The 24,341-nt window shown below is 37.5% G+C and overlaps 2 protein-coding genes across 2 annotated transcripts in view; one reads left to right on the top strand and one right to left on the bottom strand.

Moving 5' to 3' along the window:
* Positions 1-24,341, top strand: part of MOB1B (MOB kinase activator 1B) — a 59,956-nt gene that overhangs the window by 14,299 nt on the left and 21,316 nt on the right. The window contains exon 2 of the mRNA XM_060148055.1: positions 22,464-22,630. Within this exon, the coding sequence (XP_060004038.1) occupies positions 22,464-22,630 (167 nt within the window). The remainder of the gene's footprint in view (positions 1-22,463; positions 22,631-24,341) is intronic.
* Positions 8,605-9,290, bottom strand: LOC132519302 (large ribosomal subunit protein bL20m-like). Its single transcript, XM_060147237.1, has one exon. The coding sequence runs from the start codon at positions 9,273-9,275 to the stop codon at positions 8,826-8,828; it is 450 nt and encodes a 149-aa protein (XP_060003220.1). The 5' UTR covers positions 9,276-9,290; the 3' UTR covers positions 8,605-8,825.

Below are 24,341 nucleotides of genomic sequence, written 5' to 3'. Positions count from 1 at the left end.
TCATATTTTAGATTCCACATACAAGTGATATCATATTGTATTTGTCTTTCTCTTTCTGACTTACTTCACTTAGTATGATAATCTCTGGGTCCAGGCATGTTGCTACAAATGGCATTATTTCATTCTTTTCTATGGCTGAGTAGTATTCCATTGTGTGTGTGTGTGTGTGTGTGTGTGTGTGTGTGTGTGTGTGTGTGTGTGTACACACACACACCCCATATTTTCTTTGTCCATTCATCTGTTGATGGATATTTAGGTTGTTTCCATGTCTTGGCTATTGTAAATAGTGCTGCAGTGAACATTAGGGTACATGTATCTTTTCGAATTATAGTTTTCTCCAAATATATGCCCAGGAGTGGGATTGCTGGATCATATGGCAAGTCTGTTTTTAGTTTTTTGAGGAACCTCTGTACTCTTTTCCATAGAAGCTGCACCAATTTACATTCTTACCAACTGTGTAGGAGGGTTCTCTTTTCTCCACACCCTCTCCACCATTTGCTATTTGTAGACTTTTTAATGTGGGCCATTCTGACCTGTGTGAGGTGGTATCTCATTGTAGTTTTGGTTTGCATTTCTCTAATAATTAGTGATGTTGGGCATCTTTTCATGTGTGTATTGGCCATCTGTATATCTTCTTTGGAGAAATGTCTATTTGAGTCTTCTGCCCATTTTTGATTGGGTTGTTTGATTTTTTGTTGTTGAGTTGTATGTTCCCTTTATTTCTAATTGCATAGTTAGGGTGTTTGCTTTTATTGTCATCATCCTTTTTTCTCTTTTAATTTAAAAGGGGAAAATTATATCTTTTATGTTAAAATTGAGAATGTAATTTTTTAATAAGTGAAATTTAAAAATTAATAGTCATGAAAAGTAACTGTAGAATATAATTTTAAAATTCTTTAATAACTTGCTAGGAAAATATTACTTTTCTTCAAGATAGGCACAGATTATCTGTAGAGGTGGATTTTACAAAATGAGGTATTTAACTCCAATCGGATTTTTTGTTTCTAAGTTATCTTTCTGATATTTTAATGTGGATAGGAAACTGATAATTTAATGCAAATGATAAACATGTTTGGGAGGCAGATGACGTACCTGGAGCTGTAAAAATGACCTATAGATTCTGGAGGTAGATGTAAAACTGCTTTTCACTGGTTACTCTCAACACATTTATTGTCTTTCTCATGGAGTTTGATAGAGAGCTTCACCAGGGGTTTTCTTTCTGGATTATTTCAAAGTGGAGAATCTTTTCCCCAAACTTTGAGTGAATAGTAGTGTCTAATTGCCTGTGAATCTGAAGAATATGCCTTTATGATATGCTTGTTGTTTTTGAGCACTTACAAGTCAAACTATAATAAGCATGGGTAAGTTATGTGTTATAAAAACTCAGAACACTATTACTTTATCAGTAAATACTTTGCATACTTGTGTGTGTGAGGAACCCTGCTAGCCTTAATGAATTTGTTCTTTTTATGGCAGTTCTGATATTTACATTTCACTTAGTTCAAAAAGAAACTGGAGAGAAGAGGGGAAGATTTTTTCATTTAGTTTTATGCGTTTTTTACTTTTTTCTCCTCTTTTATGTTTTTCACTCATTTGTGTTATTCTCTCTTACTTTTAAATAGTCACAGTTGGAGCCTTTTCCAGGTACTGGGGAGCATTACTGAATCTCAGATAATGTGAAATGTCACTTTTACAGTTGACTGTATTAGGATTAAAGGGCCTTTTTTTTTTTTTAACTTGTATCTTTCCTGGAGTTTTATACAGCCCTTTCTTTGCCGTGTATTCTCAGGTTTGGCTGCATCTGTGTATTATTTTCACAGGGACTTTCTTGACATCACACTGATAGCCACCAGCCGTTCTTGTTTTTAGCCTTCCTTTAGAAGCATCATGATTTGTCCTATGCTTGGGCACCATAAGCTCATGCTTAAACCATTGGTGGTCTGAAATATGGAAATTCTTGCTTCTGAACAGAAAGGGAGAATGAAACAATCTTGATTAAAAGAAATATTTTCCCTCAGTTCCTTTATAGAAGAATTCAGTTATTCTTGTGATCTGGAGTGTATAAGTTGGGTAAAATCGTACTTTTGTGCCTCGTTTTCTTATTTCTAAAAAAGACAGTTTTATATTTGACAACATTCAGTGTTTCTTCCTTATGGTGTTTGAAAAGATTTATGGTGGCTTGTGGGATTGGTAAGAATGAGATTAAATCTCTGGAGAAATAATTTACATTTAGTGATTTTTAGGAATAGAGAAGACTTTGTTCCAACCTCTTATTTTTAGATGAACCAGTTGAGACTCTGGGATCTTGTGATTTTCCAAGGCTACACTTAGTTATATAAACAAATTCTAATGAGACTAATCTTGATTATACCAAGAATTCCAAGTGTCTTACTATTTTAGTTGTATTTTTTGACATTACATGACTTCACACTTTCTACAATTGCTTATTAAAAAAGGACAGTGTGGGGCTTCTCTGGTGGCGCAGTGGTTGAGAGTCCACCTGCCGATGCAGGGGACACGGGTTCGTGCCTCGGTCCGGGAGGATCCCGCGGCTGGGCCCGTGAGCCATGACCGCTGAGCCTGCGCGTCCGGAGCCTGTGCTCCGCAACGGGAGAGGCCACAGCAGTGAGAGGCCCGGACAGTGTGTAGCTATAACAAAGCTTATGTCTATGATGGACCTTCACTATGAAGGATAAAGGATAAAGAGATGGTACAGATATATTTAACTGGTATCAATTATTGAGCACTGATTGTGCACCAGCTTATTCTCTGTATTTCTATACATATCATTTGGTTTTCAGAACCATCCCACACGGTAGGTGATATGATTTCTGTTTTTTGCAAGCAGAGCGATTAAGTAACTTACCCAAAGACACCCAGCTAATACAAGGCAAATTAGGGATTCCAGCCTAGAGTACGCAACGGTAAAATCAAGGTTTCTCCTATTCCTTATGAGGTAGATAATGCTCAAGTTAAATAATAACGGTAGATGGCTTTTATTGAGCCTTGTGCCAGGCATTGCAGTAGTATTTTACTTAGTGGTTTCTAATCCTTGAAACAACTCTGCAGCATAATGCTTTCTTCATTTTCAGATGAGGCAGGTAAGTCTCCAGAGAGGCTAAGTAATCAGGTCAAGGTCTCTCAAGTAGCAGAGGTACTCTGTGATTCCAGGGCCCTAGGTCCAGTCAGCATCGGTGTTTTCCCACTACCCTGTGCTGCATGCTACTTTTACAAATTTCAACTTGATGTGTATTTAACTGATGGCTTTTGGTTTCCTCAGGGACCATTGGTATATCAAACTGATTGAATCTGGCAAGTTTCTAAGGTGAATGTATGTTTTTGAAACAATTTTGATAATAGAGCTAAGGATGATAGCAATAGCAGCCACCAGCTAATAAACCATTAGGACAAGTCTGCATATATATAGGTGATTTTGGCTTACTTATCCATAGTATACTGTAAATAATACTGGGGTCAGAAATATATTGCACAGTATGTTTAGATTTTAAAGATAGAGCAGTTCATTAACATTTCTGTAAATAACCCAATTTTATTGCCATGTTTTGGTAAACATTCAAACTTTTTTATTAAGCTTTCAAACTTTTTAAGTTTTAGTTTTAATTTTTGTCAGTATTATACATGTACATGATTTAGAGTCAAATAGTTTTATAAAGCTTGTCATAAAAACAATCTGTCTTTTCTTGCTTCTAGTTACAGCCATTTGAGCTCTTTTACCTGATTTTTAATTTCTTATCTCTAACTAGTTTAGCTTGTTACATATTGATTTTTTCATTTCTAGGCATTAACTATTGAATTCTTATTATGGAAGAAGAGACTATCACCCCCTCCCATACCATATATATATACACACACACATCCCATCCTGCCTGCTTCTCAGTATAGCAGTTAATACTATATAAACACTGTTGACAGTTGAGCCAAGTATATGTACTGTAATTTTATTTTTCCTTTCCTGAACAACTTTATGTGTTTCTGGAAATTTTTTGTTTTATTTTCTGTGTAGTCAATACTTTTTTTAATCCCCAAACATTCCCTCAGTTAACCTTCAAATACATTCAGATTCTCTCACTTTATCTTCTTAATCTTGTTGTGTAGCTGTTATTTTTGGAATCTACCTTCACCTTCATTCTGGGGATTCCCTTTGCATGGTTTTTGGTTGGATTTCTTCTTTTCTTGGGTCTCACATCCTGTCTCTTGGTTTACTTCCTTATTTGGGGCATACTGTCTAAAAGCTAACTAAAAACAGTAAGTGGAATGTTAATATTTTGAGACCTCATGTGTCTAGAAATATATTCTACCTTCATACTTGCTTGATGTTATGTCAGTGTATCAAGTTCTAGGCTGTAAATTTTCCCACAGAATTTTAATTTTAATTTATATGGATGAGGTGTTCTACTTGTTATTGAGAAGTCCAGATGCCTTTCTGATTTCTGATACTTTGTATGAAACTTGTTTTTTCCTCTGGACAATTTTAAGTTCTCTTTTTTCTGAGATTTCATAATTGCATCTTTGGTTGTGGGTCTATTTTCATCCACTGAGTTGGTGGTCTCTCTTTCAGTCTAAAAAAGGCATTTTGGGGACTTCCCTGGTGGTGCAGTGGTTAAGACTCTGCACTCCCAATGCAGGGGGCCCGGGTTCCATCCCAGGTCAGGGAGGTAGATCCCACATGCATGCTAAAGCTAAGAAAGAAAGAGAGAGGGAGAGAGGGAGGGAGAGAGGGGGAGGGAGGGGGAGGGAAGGAGGGAGGGGGAGGGAGGGAGGGAGTGGGGGAGGGAGGGAGGAAGGAAGGAAGGACTTGAGAAGAATTTAAAAATAAATAAATAAAAAGGCATTTTCAATTCTGGGAAAATTTCCTGGTTTATTTCCTTGATAAAGTATTTTCTTGATAAAATATTTCCTTGTTTTTCTGTTATACATTTCTAGAATTCTTATTACTTGGATACTGGGCCTCCTGGACAGATCCTTGATATTTTTCTCTTACATCTCTTTCTTTGTTTTTTAATGCTTTGCGTTCCGAGAGATTACTTCAGTTTTATATTCTATTCTTTCTATTATGGTTTTCATTTCTGCTACCATTTAAAAAAATTTCAAGGGTCTTCTTTTCTTTTTTATATATAGTATTCCTTTCTCATTTCATGAAGCAATATTTTTTTCCTATCACTGAGTATATTAATTTTAGGGGGGCATTTTTATTCTTTGCCATTGTTTATCCTTTTAGTTGCTTTTTTCTGTCTATTTTGATGTCTTGTTTCACATTAGAGGCTTCCCTCAAGACCTGGTAACCCTTTTGCTTTCTGCTTTTATTTACAAGTAGGACAACTGAAAAGTGAATTGGAACTCTGTGCATGTGTGTGGTGGGCATGTCAACTGTGGGATTTGCTGAGGGGTGATATGGCTAGGCTGTTACCTTGAAGAACCCCTAGGATAAAGTACTTTCTAGGTCTTTATGTGGTGTGGTCAGATTTGCTAAAAAAAAAAAAAGCACAATTGGTCTTCGCTTGGAGATTATTATCCCGACTGCAAGGTTCTGGGGATCCTGCTGGGGGAGAAGGCTAGGGGTCTCAACATTGATTTTTTTAAACTCATCTAATCACCCAGTGTTGAATATGGTACATCTGCCCGCAACTGTGCCTGTGACTGTATCTGCCAAGGCAGACACCCTCTCTGTTTTGCCCTCTTCATAGAATAAACCTTTAGCTTCTAGTCTTTTCTTAGGATGGGAGGTAGTACAGAAGCCTACTGTGTAGATTGCAGAGGGGGTCTGGGTGTGTAACTCCTTAAACAGACTGTGGAAGTCTTGTTCCATCTTCAGTCCTACTTCCAGAGTATCCTACTTGTACTGATTCCTGAATCTTTTATGGGATCTGTTGTATAAATTGGGTTGCTTCCAAGTTTAGGGTTAAGTTTCCTTAGATATGTGTGGGTTTTTAAAAATTAATTAATTAATTAATTAATTTATTTTTGGCTGCATTGGGTCTTCGTTGCTGTGCGCAGGCTTTCTCTAGTTGCAGAGATTGGGGGATACTCTTCATTGCACTGCGTAGGCTTCTCATTGCTGTGGGTTCTCTTGTTGTGGAACACAAGCTCTAGGCTTGCGGGCTTCAGTAGTTGTGGCACACAGGCTTAGTTGCTCCACGGCATGTGGGATCTTCCCGGTCCAGGGCTCGAACCCGTGTCCCCTGCATTGGCAGGCGGATTCTTAACCACTGCGCCACCAGGGAAATCCTTCCTTAGGTTTGTTAATTCAGTTATTTATTCATCTACTTTCTAATTCCTAAAATTGTTGTTTTCTTCTCTTTTATTCTCTTTATCCTTATGGGATTGATTTTTTAAAAAATTCACTTTATTATCATTTTGAGTAGGGAGTGGAAGCTAATGTGTGTTTTCAGCCCACCGTCTTTAACCATCACTCTTCAGAATAGTCTTCTTATAGGTACTGATCCATTTTATTGCCATGTTCTGTTAAGCATCCACAGTTTTGTGGTGTCTCTAAGAGAAAGGAAATTATATCACTGTGTTAAACTACTTAATGTTTTTTGAGTTCTTTGTTACTGCGATGTATTAGCACGTAGTGAGTCTAAGAGTCCTTTTCCACCAAACAGAGTTCAATAACTCTAATTTTTACAAAAGTACAGATTAATGTAAATTTGAGCTGCAAGGAGCTTTTATTTATTGTTTATTATCAGTCCTCACTGGTACTCCAGATTATTCAGATTATGCTTCTAGAGTGTGCTTTAGCAAATCTCATTTAAATTTTAATTCCTTTGACCTGAATTATTCATTGGTTAAAATTTATCTCCAAATCAGGAATTATCTCTGTTTTATTAAAAAAAGAAAAAAAAGCAACAAACAAAAACCAGTTAGCTGCATTTGAAATTAGATTTATAGGAGAAAAATGATTTATAACTTTTGTATTCATGTTTCTAATATATTCCTCCAGTTCCAGTAATAAAAGAAATGGCTTTTCCTGTTTTCCAGGACACTTTATCAGTTTTTATAGGCATTAACATGGGCTTCTTTTCTTAAAACTATTAATTTAATGCATTGACTTTCTTATAAATGCCGTGGTTTTGAACTTTAATATAAATTATTGTATAAATATGAACAAAGCTTTCTATTAGAGTTACTATTTAATAGAAAAAGAATAAACTGTAGAATACAAACTGTAGATGTTTTTAATTGACTAAAAGACCTATACTTATCATCCTAACATCTGTGTGTTTTTATCCAAAAGAGTACATCTAAAGGATAAGAAAATAAATGTGGAGCTCTTAGAAGATTTCAGGAGAAAACGAATGTTCTCATGGTAGCCTGAGAGAAGGGAGACAGACTAGGGCAGGAGTTCTTTTTCTGGGTTTATGAGCAGGTTTTAGCACTTCCCTGAATTCCTGTATGCAAAATATTATGTCTCTAGAGAGAAGGTTCATAATGTCTTTCAGATTATCACAGGCTCAAAATAGATTAAGAACTAGAGGTAAAAAGGTCAGTAAAGAAAAAATTGTATACATTTTTAAGAACATTACAGGAGGTATTTCCATCTTATGTACTTAGCTACAACTATGCATGTATAGTATGTACTATGCTTCTGTATCTATTATGACTGGGCCTATTTGTATAAGCTCAGAATATAAATTTAGCAAATGTTGTCAAAATATTTGCTTTTACTTTACCGTTTTTGACCTGGAGTCCTTTATCAGTTTAGCTCAACAAACTTTTGTTGAGGATGTGTTCTGACCTAGGCCTTCTGCTAGGTTCTGGAGATGCAGTGATGGCTTGAAACAGTCCTTGCCTTTGAGAATCTCATGGCGCATTGTAAAATAGAGACACATTTTAGTGTTCTGTATGAACATGGAGAAGGCATCCTTAACATAGCTTAGGATATCAGTGAAGCTTCCTGAGGAAAAATGACCCTTGAATTAATTCTCTACGGATGACTGGTAAAAAAAAAAGAAAGTTCAGTTAAAAGTGTATGAGATAAGGATGAGTAGGCTCCATCTGATTTTAACTTTGTCTTTTTTTTCCTAGTCAGGCTGGCTTTATTGTAAGAGTTTAATTTCAAAGCATTTAGACCAGTAAAACTGCTGTGTCACTGAGTTGATACCTATTGTGTTACTGCTTCATATTTGCAGGCAAATGATGGACTATAGGAGTTGTAGGTGAATCTTTGCTCTACTGTTAACTTGAGATCTGTACCTGATGTAAAGATTGTTTCATTACTGCCAAGACTGCAGACTTGATCTTTTGTTGCGCTGTTTATGATGAGCTGTGGTTTTGAAATAGATGCCAGGGAAATTCTCCACTTTTACTTTGGTGGAAAAAAAAAATCCTGTTACTACAAGGAAGTGCTTATTAGTTTTTAAAGTAAAGTTAAATTGCTCTAAACTATGGGAGGAAACCGCAACCTATTTATTTATTACAAATAACTAAATAAAATGAAAAATAAGAGCTACCTCCTCCCTCCCCCTCCCCTCCCCCAATGGGAGGAGTAGGCTTGCTTTGACTGAGATGTCTTGCTTTGATTGACCTATTTATTTATTTAACTTTTTTTTTTTTTTGCGTTCCACACAAATTTTATTCACACAATCCATGTGAGATTTCTGAACCTGTGCCAAAAGAGGCAAGATAAGGCCTTTTCTCTCAGGCCTGTTACTGAAATGTAAATTAACACAAATGCAAGTCAAACTTACTCATTGTTGACAAATAGCTCTTAGTCCCTATTTTAGTATAATCATCACATGGGGGAAGAAAAAAACTTCCTAAGATGCTCAGCCTCAAAGGGCAGTCAGTGGGTGTCAGCATCCCCCTCAGAGGTGCTGTGCCACCCTGGAAAGAATGCCTTCGGGCTTCTTCCCATCCCCCAAGGCAGCAGCAAATCCTTCCTGTCGCCTCCTTTTGGCCAAAGCAGCCAAAGATTTAAAAGTCTTTGGTTTGTAGATGGCTAGATCTGCAAGTACTTTCCTGTTGAGCTCCACCTGGCACTTAATCAAGTTGAGGATGAATGCTGGGTACTTGAGGCCGTGTTCCTGGGAAGCAGCTGTAACTCGACTGATCCAGAGCGTCCACAGGTTCCTCTTCTTCACCCTGCGGGCTCGGGTGCACTGCACGAACGCTCGCGTCACAGCCCTGACGGCCAGCCGGCAGCACCGATTCTTCCTGCCCCGGAAGTGCCGCGCGTGCTTCAGCACCTCCTGGACCCTCCAGTAGCGGTCGGTGATGCGGTTCCGCAGCCAGAGCTGCGCCGTGAGGAAGACCATGGCGCCAGCAGCCCGCGCCTCCGCCACCCCTCCCCAGCGATTCCGGGTCAGCTAACTTTTTATTTTATATTGGAGTACAGCCGATTAACAATGTTGTGATAGTTTCAGGTGCACAGCAAAGGGACTCCGCCATACATATGCATGTATCCATTCTCCCCCAAACTCTCCTCCCATCCAGGCTGCCATGTAACATTGAGCAGAGTTCCCTGTGCTATACAGTAGGTCCTTGTTGGTTATCCATTTTAAATATAGTAGTGTGTACATGTCGATCCCAAAGTTCCTGACTATCCCTTCCCCTTATCTTTTCCCCCTGGTAACCATAAGTTCATTCTCTAAGTCTGTGAGTCTGTTTCTGTTTTGTAAATAGGTTCATTTGTATCATTTCTTTTTAGATTCCACATCATACAGTATTTGTCTTTTTCTGTCTGACTTACTTCACTCAGTATGACAGTCTCTTGGTCCATCCATGTTGCTGCAAATGACATTATTTCATTCTTTTTAAGGGCTGAGTAATATTCCATTGTATATATATATACCACATCTTTATACATTCCTCTGTTGAAGGACATTTAGGTTGCTTCCATATCTTGGCTATTGTAAACAGTGCTGCAATGAACATGGGGTGCATGTATCCTTTCGGGCCATGCTTTTCTCTGGATATATGCCCAGGAGTGGGATTGCAGGGTCATATGGTAGCTCTATTTTTAGCTTTTTAAGGAACTTCCATACTGTTCTCCATAGTGGCTGTACCAATTTACATTCCCACCAACAGTGTATAAGGGTTCCCTTCTCTCCGTACCCTCTCTAGCATTTATTGTGTGTGGATTTTTTGATAATAGCCATTTTGACTGGTGTGAGGTGATATCTCATTGTAGTTTTGATTTGCATTTCTCTGATAATCAGCGATGTTTAACATCTTTTCATGTGCCTCTTGGCCATCTGTATGTCTTCTTTGGAGAAATGTCTATTTAGGTCTTCTGCCCATTATTTGATTGGGTTGTTTGTTTTGATGGTATTAAGCCTCATGAGCTGTTTGTAAATTTTGGAGACTAATCCCTTGTTGGTCACATCATTTGCAAATATTTTCTCCCAATCTGTGGGGTGTCTTTTCATTTTGTTTATGATTTCCTTTGCTGTGCAAAAGCTTTTGAGTTTAATTAGGTCCCATTTGTTTATTTTTGTTTTTATTTCCATTATTCTGGGAGATGGATCTAAAAAGATATTGCTGTGATTTATGTCAGAGAGTGTATTGCCTATGTTTTCCTCTAGGAGTTAAAGGGCCTAAGGTTGAAAATGAAATTTTGGTGTCAGGGTTAGGAAATCTCCCCAATCCATCTGTTACTTCTTTTGCTGTAGTTTAAAATCTTTTAGATTTGTTGCACCAAATAAAGATGATGGGTCAATCCCTTTCTTTAATACTGAGAACAATTGCTCCTTGCAATAAGAACAAGATTTTTCTCTCCTTTCAGTATCATTATTTAAGATCATAAACATTTATTAGTAAACCTGTTATGTCCCAGGTTCTTTGTTAGATTCTCGGGATTCAAGGATGACCAAGACATGATCCATATTCTTGAGTAACTCACAGTCTAGTGAGAGAGAGAAAGAAAAATGAAAACGAGTAAGCATGAGGAGGTACTGTTTTAATCTGACCCTTTATGGATTAGTAGAAGTATGGCAGGGAGATTGCTATGGTCTGAATGTGTCCGCCCAGATTCATAAGTTGAAATCTTAATGTGCAATGGGATGGTCTTAGGAGGTGAGGCCTCTGAGAGGTGATTAGGTCTTCAGAGTTCCACCCTCATTACTGGGGTTAGTGCCCTTAGGAAAAGGATAGAGAGCTCCCTAATCCCTTCCACCATATGAGGAGGTAGTGAGAAGTGGCCAGTCAGAAACCCGGAAGAGGGCCTGACAATGCTGACACCCTGATCTTGGACTTCTGGCCACCAAAACTGTGAGAAATAAATTTTTGTTGTTTATAAGCCACCCAGTCTGTGGCATTTTGTTATAGTAGACTGAATGGACTAATACAGGGATAAAGTGATGATTATCTATATGTGTGTGTATGTGTATACGTATAAATGCATATACATATAGTCCTTCATTCATTGAGCATTTTTAAGCTGTCATTTCCTATACTGCGCATTTGCTGTGTGAGAGCTACCTTAAAACTAAGCTGCTTTAGGGGCTTCCCTGGTGGTCCAGTGGTAAAGGATCCGCCTTCCAATGCAGGGGACGCGGGTTCGATTCCTGGTCGGGGAACTAAGATCCCACATGCCATGGAGCAACTAAGCCCACGCGCCATAACTACTGAGTTCCCACACCACAACTAGAGAGCCTTCATGCCGCGAAGTACAGAGCCCATGTGCTTTGGAGCCCACGCTCCACAACTGCAGAGCCCATGCACCCTGGAGCCTGCATGTCACAACTAGAGAGAGAAAACCCGCACGCCACAACTAGACAGAAGCCTGGCACTACAACAAAGAACCCTCATGCTGCAATGAAAGATCCCGCATGCCTCAACGAAGACCTCGCATGCTGCAGCTAAGACCTGACACAGCCAAAAAAATAATAAAATAAATAAATGTTAAAAAAAGAATGTAAAAACTTATTTTAAAAAATTAAGCTGCTTTAAATGTATTCATTCACTTAATTGTCATAATGGTCCTGCAAAATTGGTGATGTCATGTCCAGTGTTTAGTTGTAGCTTGGAGAAGTTATATGATTTATCTAAGATTTCACAGCTAGTAAGTTATGAAGACAGGATCTGAAACTGGGTCTTTACTCCAAATCCTTTGCCCTTTCCTATTCTGTATCCCAGATACCACATTGAGCAGTGTAGTTACAAAAATGAAGAGGCCACAGCCTCCTATTCAAAAGAGGTATCTGAAAGAGAACAAACACATAGATGTGTTACAGGTGTTTTAAGCTACAAGGAGACAGAAGAGAGGATGGAGAGGTTTTCATGGAAGGTTAGGAAAAGTTTTTATAAAAGAAGTGATGTTCAAGCTCCCTGGGTGTTTCTTGGTTGAAATATCAGTATATTTGGAATTACTGCCAACTCAGTTGCAGGTTGATGCTCATTCTGAGCTCTGCATATGCAAGTTTTGGTTTCTTCCTTCTAACAGTCCAGCGCATTGTAGAGGATTCAGAAAATGCAGTTACTGCTGTTGCATGGAAATCACCTAGATATTCAACTATAGGCACTTCCTAAAATCTCCTGTGGTTTTAGTACCTATTTAGTGAATAATGAATTCAGTTCTGGGCAAAGGAAATTGCAGTCTGTATACAACTTAGAAGCTCAGAGTGTGATTGGAGTTGAGTGATTAAACTTTAGTGTCTTCATCTATAGCTAAAATTATGCCTCACATAACTTCACAGATGTAGAAACTAATTGACCTTTGCTTGTGAAGTGCTTTTTATTTTCTAAGGGTTAGGTTATAAAATTTTATGGGGTATTAAATAAATAGCGAATTGACCAACCCTCTACCTGTTCTTGCATGAAGTCATGGAGTTACACTTTATACAATTGAAGTGTTAGGAATATGCTGAAAATTGAGAGGTCACGCAGTTAGCAGTTTAATATACTTGTGCAATGATCCCTAATGTGTGTTAAGGAGCAAGATGTTAACATGTGGAAGAAAAGTTTCCATGACTAAAGATGTTTGGGAAGCCCTGAGCTAAATCACAAGCAATTTTCTTTACTATAGGACTTCTCATAGCTTATAAAATACTTTTTTTAATAATATACTAGTGCATCTTTTGGCACTGTGCTAACCAGTGAGAATGCCAAGAGTATTAGTTACCTTCAGTCTTATTTTTCCTCTGAACCTGAGACGTGTAGGTACAATTGCCTGCCTAACTTAACCATTTGGATGTCTAATAGGTATCTCAATTTGTGCAAAATCCATCTTCCCAGACCTATCTCAATAAATGGCTCATTTTCTACCTGCTTGATACTAAAAACCTAGGAGTCTTTCTTGATGGTCTTTTCTTCACCACTCTCCACAAATTCTGAAACCAAAGTGAGTCCTGTTGGTTCTACCTACAAATATTGGAATCTGGCTTCATCTTTCTGTCCCTGTTTGTCCAAGCAATCATTCTTTCATTCTTTCTTCTTTGTAGTTTCGTAACTGGCTTCTCTGTTTCTACTTTTGCCCTCCTCCCAGTCCATTCTCTACATGGCAACTAGAATGATCTTTTTTAGACCATTAAATTGTCATGTTATACTTCCATTTTTGTTTAATCTGCAAAGTCTTCACATTTATACTTAAAATGATAATCTAAATTCCATACTTTGGTCTCTAAAGTCTTAGCTAGTGTGGTTCTACAAGACTCTGATTTCTTATACCACTGTTGCCATCATTCATGCTGCCTTCATCACCATTACCTTCTTAACCCCTCTTCCTTGAAAAAGTCACTTTTGTGCTAGTTTATCCTATAAGTGTGGAATGCTCTTCCTTCTTCCCCAGATCGTTCCATGGCTGATTCTTTCTTCTTGTCTTTCTGGCCTTAGGGAGGCCTTTCTAACTATCTAACCTAATATAGTGCCTTGTCACATTACATTATTTGTCACATCATTCTGTTATTTTCATCATAGCACTTACCACTACCCAGTAGTGTTTTGTTGGTTTTACTTTTTCTTCTACCTCCTCTCCCCACCATGAAAGTAGAGATTCTCTTGTTCAGTGCTGTGTCCCAGGGCTTAGAACAGAGCTACTTAGAATATAGTAGGTGGTCAGAATATGCTAGTTGGATGAAGGAATGCAAGAGTGAATAAATGGATGAAAGAAACTGACTTATTGAACTGGTGAGGAATGTTATTGGGAGGCTCCTTCCTTTTTTTTTTAATAGTAAAGGTTTTTCTTTAAACATTTAAAAAAGTTGAGCTGTTATTCACATACTATAAAATTCTTCCTTAAAAGTATACAGTCCAGGACTTCTCTGGTGGTCCAGTGGTTAAGACTCTGCACTTCCACTACAGGGGGCACAGGTTCAATCCCTGGTTGGGGAGCTAAGATCCCACATGCTGCGTGTTGCAGCCAAAAAAAAAAGTATACAATTCAGTGGATTTAGTATATTCACAAAGTTGTGCAACCATCACAACTAATTCCAGAATATTTTTATCACACCCAACAGAAACCTTTGTATCATTAGTAGTCATTCTCCATTTCTTCTTCTCCAGCCCTTGGCAACCACTAGTCTCCTTTCTGTCTCAATGGATTTGTCTATTCTGGACATTTCATATGAATGGAATCATAAAAAATGTGATACTTCGTATTTTGTGTCTGAATTTTTTTCTCAGCATAATAATATTGTCAAGATTCACCCATGTTATAACATGTTATCAGTACTTAATTCTTTTTTTATGGATGAATAATATTCCATTGTATGAATATACCATATTTTATTTATGCATCAGTTGATGGACTTCTGGGCTGCTCACACTTTTTGGCTCTTATGAATAATGGTGCTGTGTACATTAATATACAAGTTTTTGTGGACATAAATTTCAGTTTTCTTGGTAATATACCTAATCATCTCTCCTCCCCTCCCCTGACCCCCTGGCAAGCACTGATTATTTTACTGTTTCTAAAGCTTTTCCAGAGTGCCTTGTATTTGGAATCATACACTATGTAGCCTTTTCAGTCTGACTTTCTTCACTTAACAATATTCAATTAAGGCTTCTTCATGGTTTTGTTTTTTATTTTTTTGTGGCTTCATAGCTTGTCTCTTTTTAATCTCTGATCATAATATTCCATTTTATGGATGTACCACAGTTTATTGATTCACCTATTGAAAGGCATCTTGGTTGCTTCCCACTTCTGCGACTATGATTGAAGTTGCTATAAACACTCACAGGCAGGTTTTTGGGTGGACATAGGTTTTCAACTCAATTGGGTAAATACCTGAGTGGGTTTGCTAGGTTGTATGGAAAGATTCTGTTTAGCTTTGTAGCAAATTGCCAAACTGTCTTCCAAAGTGGCTGTGCCATTTTGCATTCCTACCAAAAATGAATGTTGCTCTGCATCCTCATCAGCTTTTGGTATTGTCAGTTTTTTGGCTTGTAACCACTTTAATAGGTGTGTAATGGTATCTCGTTTAAGTTTGCAATTCCCTGATGACAAATGATGTTGACTGTCTTTTCATATGTTTATTTGCCATCTGTTTATCTTTTTTTTTTTTTTTTCCGGTACGCGGGCCTCTCACTGTTGTGGCCTCCTCCCTTGCGGAGCACAGGCTCCGGACGCGCAGGCTCAGCGGCCATGGCTCACGGGCCCAGCCGCTCCGCGGCATGTGGGATCCTCCCAGACCGGGGCACGAACCCGTGTCCCCTGCATCGGCAGGCGGACTCTCAACCACTGCGCCACCAGGGAAGCCCTCTGTTTATCTTTTGTGATGGGGTTTGTTCATATCTTTTGCCCATTTCTTCCTTGGGTTGTTTTCTTATTGTTGAATTTTAAGAACTTTTTGTATGTTTTGGATACAAGTGCTTTATCAGATATATGGTTTGCAAAAATTTTCTCCTAGTCTGTGTGCCTTACAGTGTCTTTCACAGAAGAGAATTTGTAATTTTAGTAAATTGCCTACAGAGGAACCTGCTCGTCCTGAAAGCACTGAGCTTTAGCCTAATGTTAAATACCTGCTGCCACTTGCCTACTGCTCAGAAAAAGGTCAGCAGAGGAGGGTATTGGGATTCACTTGCTCAGAGACTCTGAATCACAGTCCTATATAATTCCTGAAGAGTCTCTTACAGTCCTTTCACTTTCCTGTAGTCCAGATTCTGAGCTTCAAGCACAGTGGGAACCACTCTTACGTTCACTAAGAAGGTAAGTCTTCTACTGGGCATGTTCATTGCGTCTTCTACTGGGCACGTTCTAGGCTAGGTTTTTTTCAGACTTTCACTGTCACTGTATCTCGTCAACTTTTTAATCTTACCAGATTTCCTCAGTTTCTGATCTTCTCTTAGCCTTCTTTCTTGCTTTCCAGAAATATTGAGGGTTTCTTTTTTTTTTTTTTACTCTCGTAACATTAACAATAACAGCAACAGCACCACTAGTGATTAGTGATTTTAAAAGGATGTAAGGTAGAAATGTATTTATAGATATGTCTGTTCAGATTGCTGACTTTCTGAATCAAGATTGTATTTTTGGTACTCATAGCTTTTAGCCTTTAGCCTTTGACTTTATTATGTCTAGAACCCATTCTACTTGATTTTGACAGTTTCTAACATTTTTTGCTGGTGCATATGTGTGTTTCTGAAAGTACAGATGTGTTTGGCAACCTTTTAGGGGAAATTACTCTCTCGTGAAACTGTATTTTTCCTTAATGGCAGTAGTAAATATTCATATAAATTAGAAGAGGTGTGAAGAGAGGAAATGGAATTAGGTACTTTGAAGATTGTTTTTAAAAATGTACCTTCTAATGACACTCTCAGTACAAATTAGCCTTGTGTTGTTTCATAAGTGACTTGATTAAACTTTGGTGATAGAGGAAGAAAATAGAAATAATTGGATAGAAAATAAAGGTAAGCATCATGTAGTGTTGGCTAGTGGATAAAAGAATGGGCTTTAAATATTTAAATCCTAGATTTAAATTCTGGCTCCTACTTTACCAATATTATAAGCTTGAGCAAATTATTTAAGTACTTTAAGTCTCAGTTTTGTTACCCATAAAATAAAGTATAGCATGTACATCATAGAGTTACGAAGATTAAATGGGATATTGCATGTAAAATACTTAAGAGTACAAGGCCTGCAGTAAATATTAGTTAATATTAATCATCATCATTACTATCCTAGTGTAGGAGTTCTCAGCCTGAAGTTGACTGGAACTATCAATTAACAAGTATTTATCAAGTATCTGATCTCTAGTATTGGATTTAGACCTATAGAAGGAGCTACTGTTGTGAATATCAGGTTGGTACCTAGAGGTGGAACAAAGTGAGCTAATATTAGAGGAGTTCTTACCACAGGGTTCAATAGTAAGGTAGATGTTATTATTCCAAGCTGAGGCTTAGAAATGTTAAGTAACTTGAAGATAATGGACAGTTTTTGAGTTTTACTTCTGCCATTTAATTTAGCTAGGTGGTCAGAGTAAGTCACTTAACTTTGAAGGTATGGAGTTATTGACACAAATAAGTTGATGTTAATTTACTTCTAATTTTGAATATATGGACATGTTCTTCAGTGTCAAAATATGCACATCTGTATTCTTCTAACCCTTACCAGTGCCCCTGTTTTGAGTTCTCTGTACATCTGCCCCCCCAATTCCTTCAGCCTTACGATTCTGCAGTCCAACTTAGAAAATATCAATTTTGTTGATAGTTGGATTGAACAATAAAGGGTTAAAATTGAGGGTAATGATGAGTGTGACTGTGTTGAGATAGTAAGAAATGGTTTATGAGAATAAATGTAGGTGTCACAGTGTGGACTAATCTATTTAGGGACTCAAAGAGGAAATAAATGATGCTTTTGAAATTTACAAAAGGTGATCAAATTGGATGACTAATTATAAGGGATATGTGTTCAGAGTTTTCCCTTTAGACTCAGTTATTTACCTGTCAAGCCATCCTGTCTTGCTCTAGAAATTGATTGTCCTTCAAATATGAGTAAGAGGACTAGAATAAACAAACCTGACTCCTGGATGTTTATTTGGAAAGAAAAGACCTCAGGGTAATGCTGTGAATTGTCAGTCACATTTACATTCTAATCAGAAAGCTCTAAACTCTCACACAGTTATGATGCCCTGTTGGGAGCTGTACAAGAGAAACTAGCAATTGAATCCCTGTGCTCGAAGACCAAAAAAGTATATAGCTACTCTCATACGTTGTTAATGGGTTTTAAAAGGGTACAACTTATTTTTTGGGAGAAAATAGACCTTATATAAAAATTTAAAATGTATGTGCTCTTTAGCACAGCAATTTTATCTCTACGAATTTATCTTTCATAATATGAGGGTACTTACTGCAGCATTGTTTTTTTGTTTTGTTTTGTTTTTTATAGTTTAAAACGCTCTTGGAATCTTAGTGTTTTGTTTTTCTTTTAAATTTATTTATTTATTTTTGGCTGCGCTGGGTCTTAGTTGCAGCACACGAGATCTTAATTGTGGCACGCATGTGGGATCTAGTTCCCCCACCAGGGATTGAACCTGGGCCCCGTGCATTGGGAGTGTGGAGTTTTACCCACTGGACCACGAGGGAAGTCCCTGTGGCATTGTTTGAAGTAACAAATAACTGGAAATAACCTAAACGTTTATCAGTAGGTGATTGAAAATATTATATACCTATATAAGGAAATATTATTTGGTCTTTAAAAAGAATAAAGTAGATATACTTCTACCTTAATACACAACAATATTCTGGATATATTAAGTGAAAAACATTATTTAGTATACTATAGTATGCAAGAACTGTATAAAACAGGCACAGTCATTCTTATGCTTGTATAGACATAGACTCTCTGGAAGGATACACAAGATATTTCTTCTGAGATTCTTCTGATACAGAAATTTCTTCTGAGGGGGTGGGGTGGGTGGGAGGGCTACATACTTTCTGTTATTGAAAATGTTTTTGAATATTTGCATCAAATGTCTTAACCTGTCATGTGAGATATATTTGCATTTGGCCACATACATTGTTACCTTAAGAACTTGCACTCATTGATGAGGATTTTTGTGTACATGCTTTGGTACTTGTACTTTTGAACTTGAGGACTCTCTTAATCTTTTGACATGGGAATAAGGAGCAGTATTGAACCACCACCCCTTCCAGGGTAGGGTGCATCCTGGTTGAAGTTTCAGGTAGTTGAAGAAAAACTGAATATAGTTTTAAAAAAGAACATTTAAAAAATCAGAATACTGAAATGCTTAATTATTCTGCCTGAATAAAGCAGAAGGGTCAGAAAGAAGGGGAATTTGATGGAGGACTTGAAAGCATTTTGGAAGTATGAATGTACATGGAAATGAGGAACCGAGGAGGGAGTCCTCAGGGAACTAAAAACATTTTATAAACATTATCTCATCTCTAAATTATACCCTTTTGTAAAAAGTTATTTTCCAGACTTTCAAAAAACAAAGTAAAGAAATTGAAGCCCAGATGATAATTTGTGGTTTCCTAAGTAACATAAGGACTAGCGCCTTGTTTTCTTGATTTCCCGCCCAGCCCCATGATTATTCTGAGATCACCTGAACCGTGACATGGGAATAGCACCAAAAACCATTTTAAAAATTCTGTTTGGAACTTGATGTGTAAGAGCATTTGTTTCCAAAGTAAGGTTATATTTTCCCCAGTCTTAGGAGACAAGGATGGGAATAGGGGTTGAATACAGCTTTGTACATTGCACTACCATTTCTTTTTTTTACTGAGTCATTCTGGTTCAGAAAAAGGAAGGATACTAACATTTGCACAGCATTTTACAGCTTTAGAAACTTTTTTCACCTTTATTATTTTCTCATTTTGCAGCTCTTTATGATACAGGTAGTGGTAATGTTTTGTTATTGTTCCTAGGCTTTCACTATTAAAGAAAAAATAGGCTCGAGAAAGTTGGGTAATTTGCTTGACACAGCTGATAAGTGTCAAAACTGGCCTTTACAAAATCAAACTCAGATTTTTTTTTTCTTTCTACCCAAGTATTAGGTCTTTGAGGTATATTTGTTTAGCTTTGTGGAAGACCAATTCTGGGTGGGTCATCAATCAAGAAAACATTTGGAAACCTAAAACTTGAAGGGACAGTGGTTGAATAAATAGGTGGTTTAGGGGAGCAGAGGAGGCTCTGACCCTCCTGCATGCAAGCACAGCTGATGTCCTTGTTGTTCTCATGTACTCTGCCAGCCCTTTTCAGAGCAGCTTGTCACCTCAGTTGCTGCACCAGTCTCAGCAGTGGGCTAATTAAAGCGAATGTACTTAACACTAGGCCTGAAGACATGCACCAGATTGATGTTAGGAGAGCTATTTTTGTAGTTAATCATACATAAATTAGTAAAATGACTTTTTGTAAAAAATATTGGTGAAGTTTATTTCTCACACTAAATTTTGGTAAAGGATGAGAAGGAGCAGGAAAATGAAATAAGCTTCCAGCTTGGTAAGCATAATGACCTTTTCTACGTTTTCACATTTTAGAGATGCTGGGAGAGAATTCGGCATTTAATACATTATCTGATTAAACTGAAGAAGAGTTTCCACACTCTAGTGTGGGTCCAGACCCTGTGTCTAATATTGACTTTGGGGTTTACTCTGAGTGCAGTGGAAAGCCACTGAATGGCTTTAAGCAGAGGAGTAACATCATCCGATTAGTGTTTGTAAAGAGATCCTGGGCTGCTGAGTAGAGATATCTGGCAGGGAGAGGGACCAAGGTTAGAGTTGAGGAGCATCACTTTACTCTAAATAAACACCTGAGAGACTTACATGTAAATGAGAATACCATCATCTTAAAGTGAAAAATACCTGTCATTTGAATTGGATATTTGGGTTGACTAGTAAGTAGATTCTTAGTTTCTCTCAGGATTCTCAATATTTTTTGAAAACTCCTCAGGTGATTATAAAATGCAGCCAGGGTTAAGAACTACTGCTTTATCTTGGGGAAAAAAGGAGAGATCTTGGGGCTAAGCTTGGGAGAAGGGTGTTAAAAGTGAAAAGCTTTGGAGAGCTTGGAAAGTATAACTATTGTTTATCTGTTTTCTTTGGAATTTAATTTTCAAATTCGTATGTTCAAATGTCTGAATGCTAACGGTAGTATGAATTTAGTAACATTAAACTTTAGATAATTCCTACTTATCCAGCCTCTTCTAATTCATTCTTTCCCTATCTGTTGCTTTTCATAAGAAGAGCAGGGGAGTATTGAGAATGGATGACTAGAATATAATACAATTTGATAAGAATTTGCCAGCATTGGGGCTTCCCTGGTGGCGCAGTGGTTAAGAATCTGCCTACCAATGCAGGGCACACGGGTTCAAGCCCTGGTCCAGGAAGATCCCACATGCCGTGGGGCAACTAAGCCCGTGAGCCACAACTAGTGAGCCCGTGCGCCTAGAGCCCACACTCTGCGGCAAGAGAAGCCACTTCAATGAGAAGCCCACACACCGCAACGAAGAGTAGACCCCGCTCTCTGCATCTAGAGAAAGCCTGCACACAGCAACGAAGACCCAACGAAGCCATAAATGAATGAATGAATGAGTGAATAAATAAATAAATTTATATATAAAAAAAGGGGCTATCCGTTTGAACGTCTCTTTAAAGAAAAAAAAAGAATTTGCCAGCATTAACAGAAGAATCCGTCTCTTAAAAACTCTTAAAACCATTTCTAAGATGAGTTTCCATTGATTCATTAAAAATATATTTCTTTGTGTATACATACACACATTTAGAAATTTGAGAAACCATATTAATGTCTAGCTACTTATCTGCATACCTGGGATTCTGGATTAAGATTGCTGTTGCTTCCTATAATTGGATAGAAGCACATGTAGCTTTTCTTTCTTGCTCTAGGATTTTTGTGCTTCATTGATATAAAATTATATCTTTATGTTTTTATACAAAGGAAACAAATTATTTGTATTAGGATGAGAGACTTAGAATAGGGGTAAAAAGGAATACAATGACTGAAGATTATCACAGAAGTACTTTTTTTTGTTTGTTTTAAATATTTATTTATTTATTTATTTGGCTTCACCGAGTCTTAGTTGTGGCACACAGGATCTTCGCTGTGGCGTGTGGGATCTTCATTGTGGCCCTTGGGATCTTTAGTTGTGGCATGCGGGCTCTTAGTTGCGGCACACGGGATCTAGTTCCCTGACCAGGGATCAAACCCAGGCCCCCACATTGGGAGCACAGAGTCTTAACCACTGGACCACCAGAGAAGTCCCCAGTACTTTTTTGTTTTTATAGATTACTGAATCAGTAATTTATTGTTAAATTAGTTAGTTGGATTAGTTATAGCTAAAAATTCTTTTTCTCCTTTGGAGTTACAGTAGGGAATGTAGAGAAGGTTTGTAGGAGTTTTGGGTAATCAAACACAGTAGTTACAACAGTGATGTTGCCGGGATTTAATGTAGCTGATACAATTTAGGGTTGTTTATTTGTGGACTTTTAGGATCACTGCTGTTATTTTATGCAGTAATATAGTATAGTAGACCCTATTGAAAGTCATGCTTTAAACACTGATGTGCCTTTTTCTTCTTTTCTATTCATAGTGGTAGTCGCTCCTCTAAAACGTTTAAACCAAAGAAGAACATACCAGAGGGTTCTCACCAGTATGAGCTCTTAAAGCATGCAGAGGCCACACTGGGCAGTGGAAACCTCCGGATGGCTGTCATGCTTCCTGAGGGGGAAGATCTAAATGAGTGGGTTGCAGTGAACAGTAAGTAGCCTTTCTGTTTCTCAGTAGACTGTAAATTAGGTTAGTAGCCTCACTGTAGGTGAGTGTTGGGGTGCTCTCTATTCTAGGATTTAGTTAGCAACCTAATACCACAAGATAGTGGTACCTCAATTTACTTTAACCTTTATGGTATTTTATTTCTGAATATGGAATTACATGAAATTCTTATCTCCTGTTACCATGTAATACAAAGCATAGATTTACCATCTTCATTGGAAAAAATGATAATGATAGCAGCAATTAATGTTTATGGAACACTGTGACACTCTTCTATTCTTTCTACATGAATTATTTTTATTTATTTATTTTATTGAAGTTTATTTGATTTATGGTATTAGTTTCAGATGTATAACATAGTGATTCAATATTTTTAGATTATACTCCATTTAAAGTTATTACAAGGGGGCTTGAGAGTCCTCTTGAGAGTCTGCCTGCCGATGCAGGGGACATGGGTTCGTGCCCCGGTCCGGGAAGATCCCACATGCCGCGGAGCGGCTGGGCCCGTGAGCCATGGCCGCTGAGCCTGCGCGTCTGGAGCCTGTGCTCTGCAACGGGAGAGGCCACAACAGTGAGAGGCCCGCATACTGCAAAAAAAATAACAAAATAAAGTTATTACAATATAATGGCTATATTTCCCTGTGTTGTACCTTTGTGGCTTATTTATTTGATACTTGCTGATTTGTACCTCTTAATCCCCTACCTCTGTCTTGCTCCTCCTCCATTCTCTCTCCCCACTGGTAACTACTTGTTTGTTCTCTATATCTGTGAGTCTATTTCTGTTTTGTTATATTCATTCATTTTATTTTTTAGATCCCACATGTAAATGATATCATACAGTATTTGTCTTTCTGTGTTTGACTTAAGCATTAATACCTTCCAGGTCCATCCATGTAGTTGCAAATGGTAAAATTTCATTCTTTTTTATGGCTGAGTAATATTCCAGTGTGTGTGTGTGTGTGTGTGTGTGTGTGTGTGTGTGTGTGTGTGTGAGATAAAGAAGATGTGGTGTTTATATATATGTATATATACATACACACACACACACACACACACCATTATCCATTTATCTGTTTATGGACGCTTAGGTTGCTTCCATATCTTGGCTATTAGCCTCCATATGCTGCTATGAACATTGGGGTACATGTATCTTTTCAAATTATTGTTTTTATTTTCTTCTACATGGATTATTTTATTTCATCTTTACAACCTCATGATGTAGGTACTATTATTATCCCAGTATATAGATAAGAAAGCTGAGACAGAAAGATTGTAGTAATGTGCTTAGGTTATACAGCTATTGAATGCTAGAGCCTGGGCTCAAATATAGAGCTCTAAAATTTCAGAGACTGCGCTTTAACCCCTATGCTAAATTGCCTCTTTCAGTAGCATACTTAGTTATTTGTCTAAACTACGCTTTAAAAAGAAAAAAAGACAATTCAATAGTGATCTTATGAAATTAGTAAAATATGTTTATGATATATTCTTAACCTCTAGAAAGAAAAAAATATAAGTAAAAAGTAAATATATTCTTGGGAATTAAGCCAGAGTAAGTTGGGGAATAAAAGTGGTACTTTAAAAAAAAATTTTTTTTAATTTTATTTTGATTCTTTTCTCTCTCTCTTTTTTTAAAATTAATTTATTAATTTATTTTTGGCTGCGTTGGGTCTTCGTTGTTGTGCGCGGGCTTCCTCTA

This window comes from Lagenorhynchus albirostris, chromosome 4 (assembly GCF_949774975.1).
Source record: "Lagenorhynchus albirostris chromosome 4, mLagAlb1.1, whole genome shotgun sequence".
NCBI lineage: Eukaryota > Metazoa > Chordata > Mammalia > Artiodactyla > Delphinidae > Lagenorhynchus > Lagenorhynchus albirostris.
This window is presented reverse-complemented; position numbering and strand designations above follow the sequence as displayed.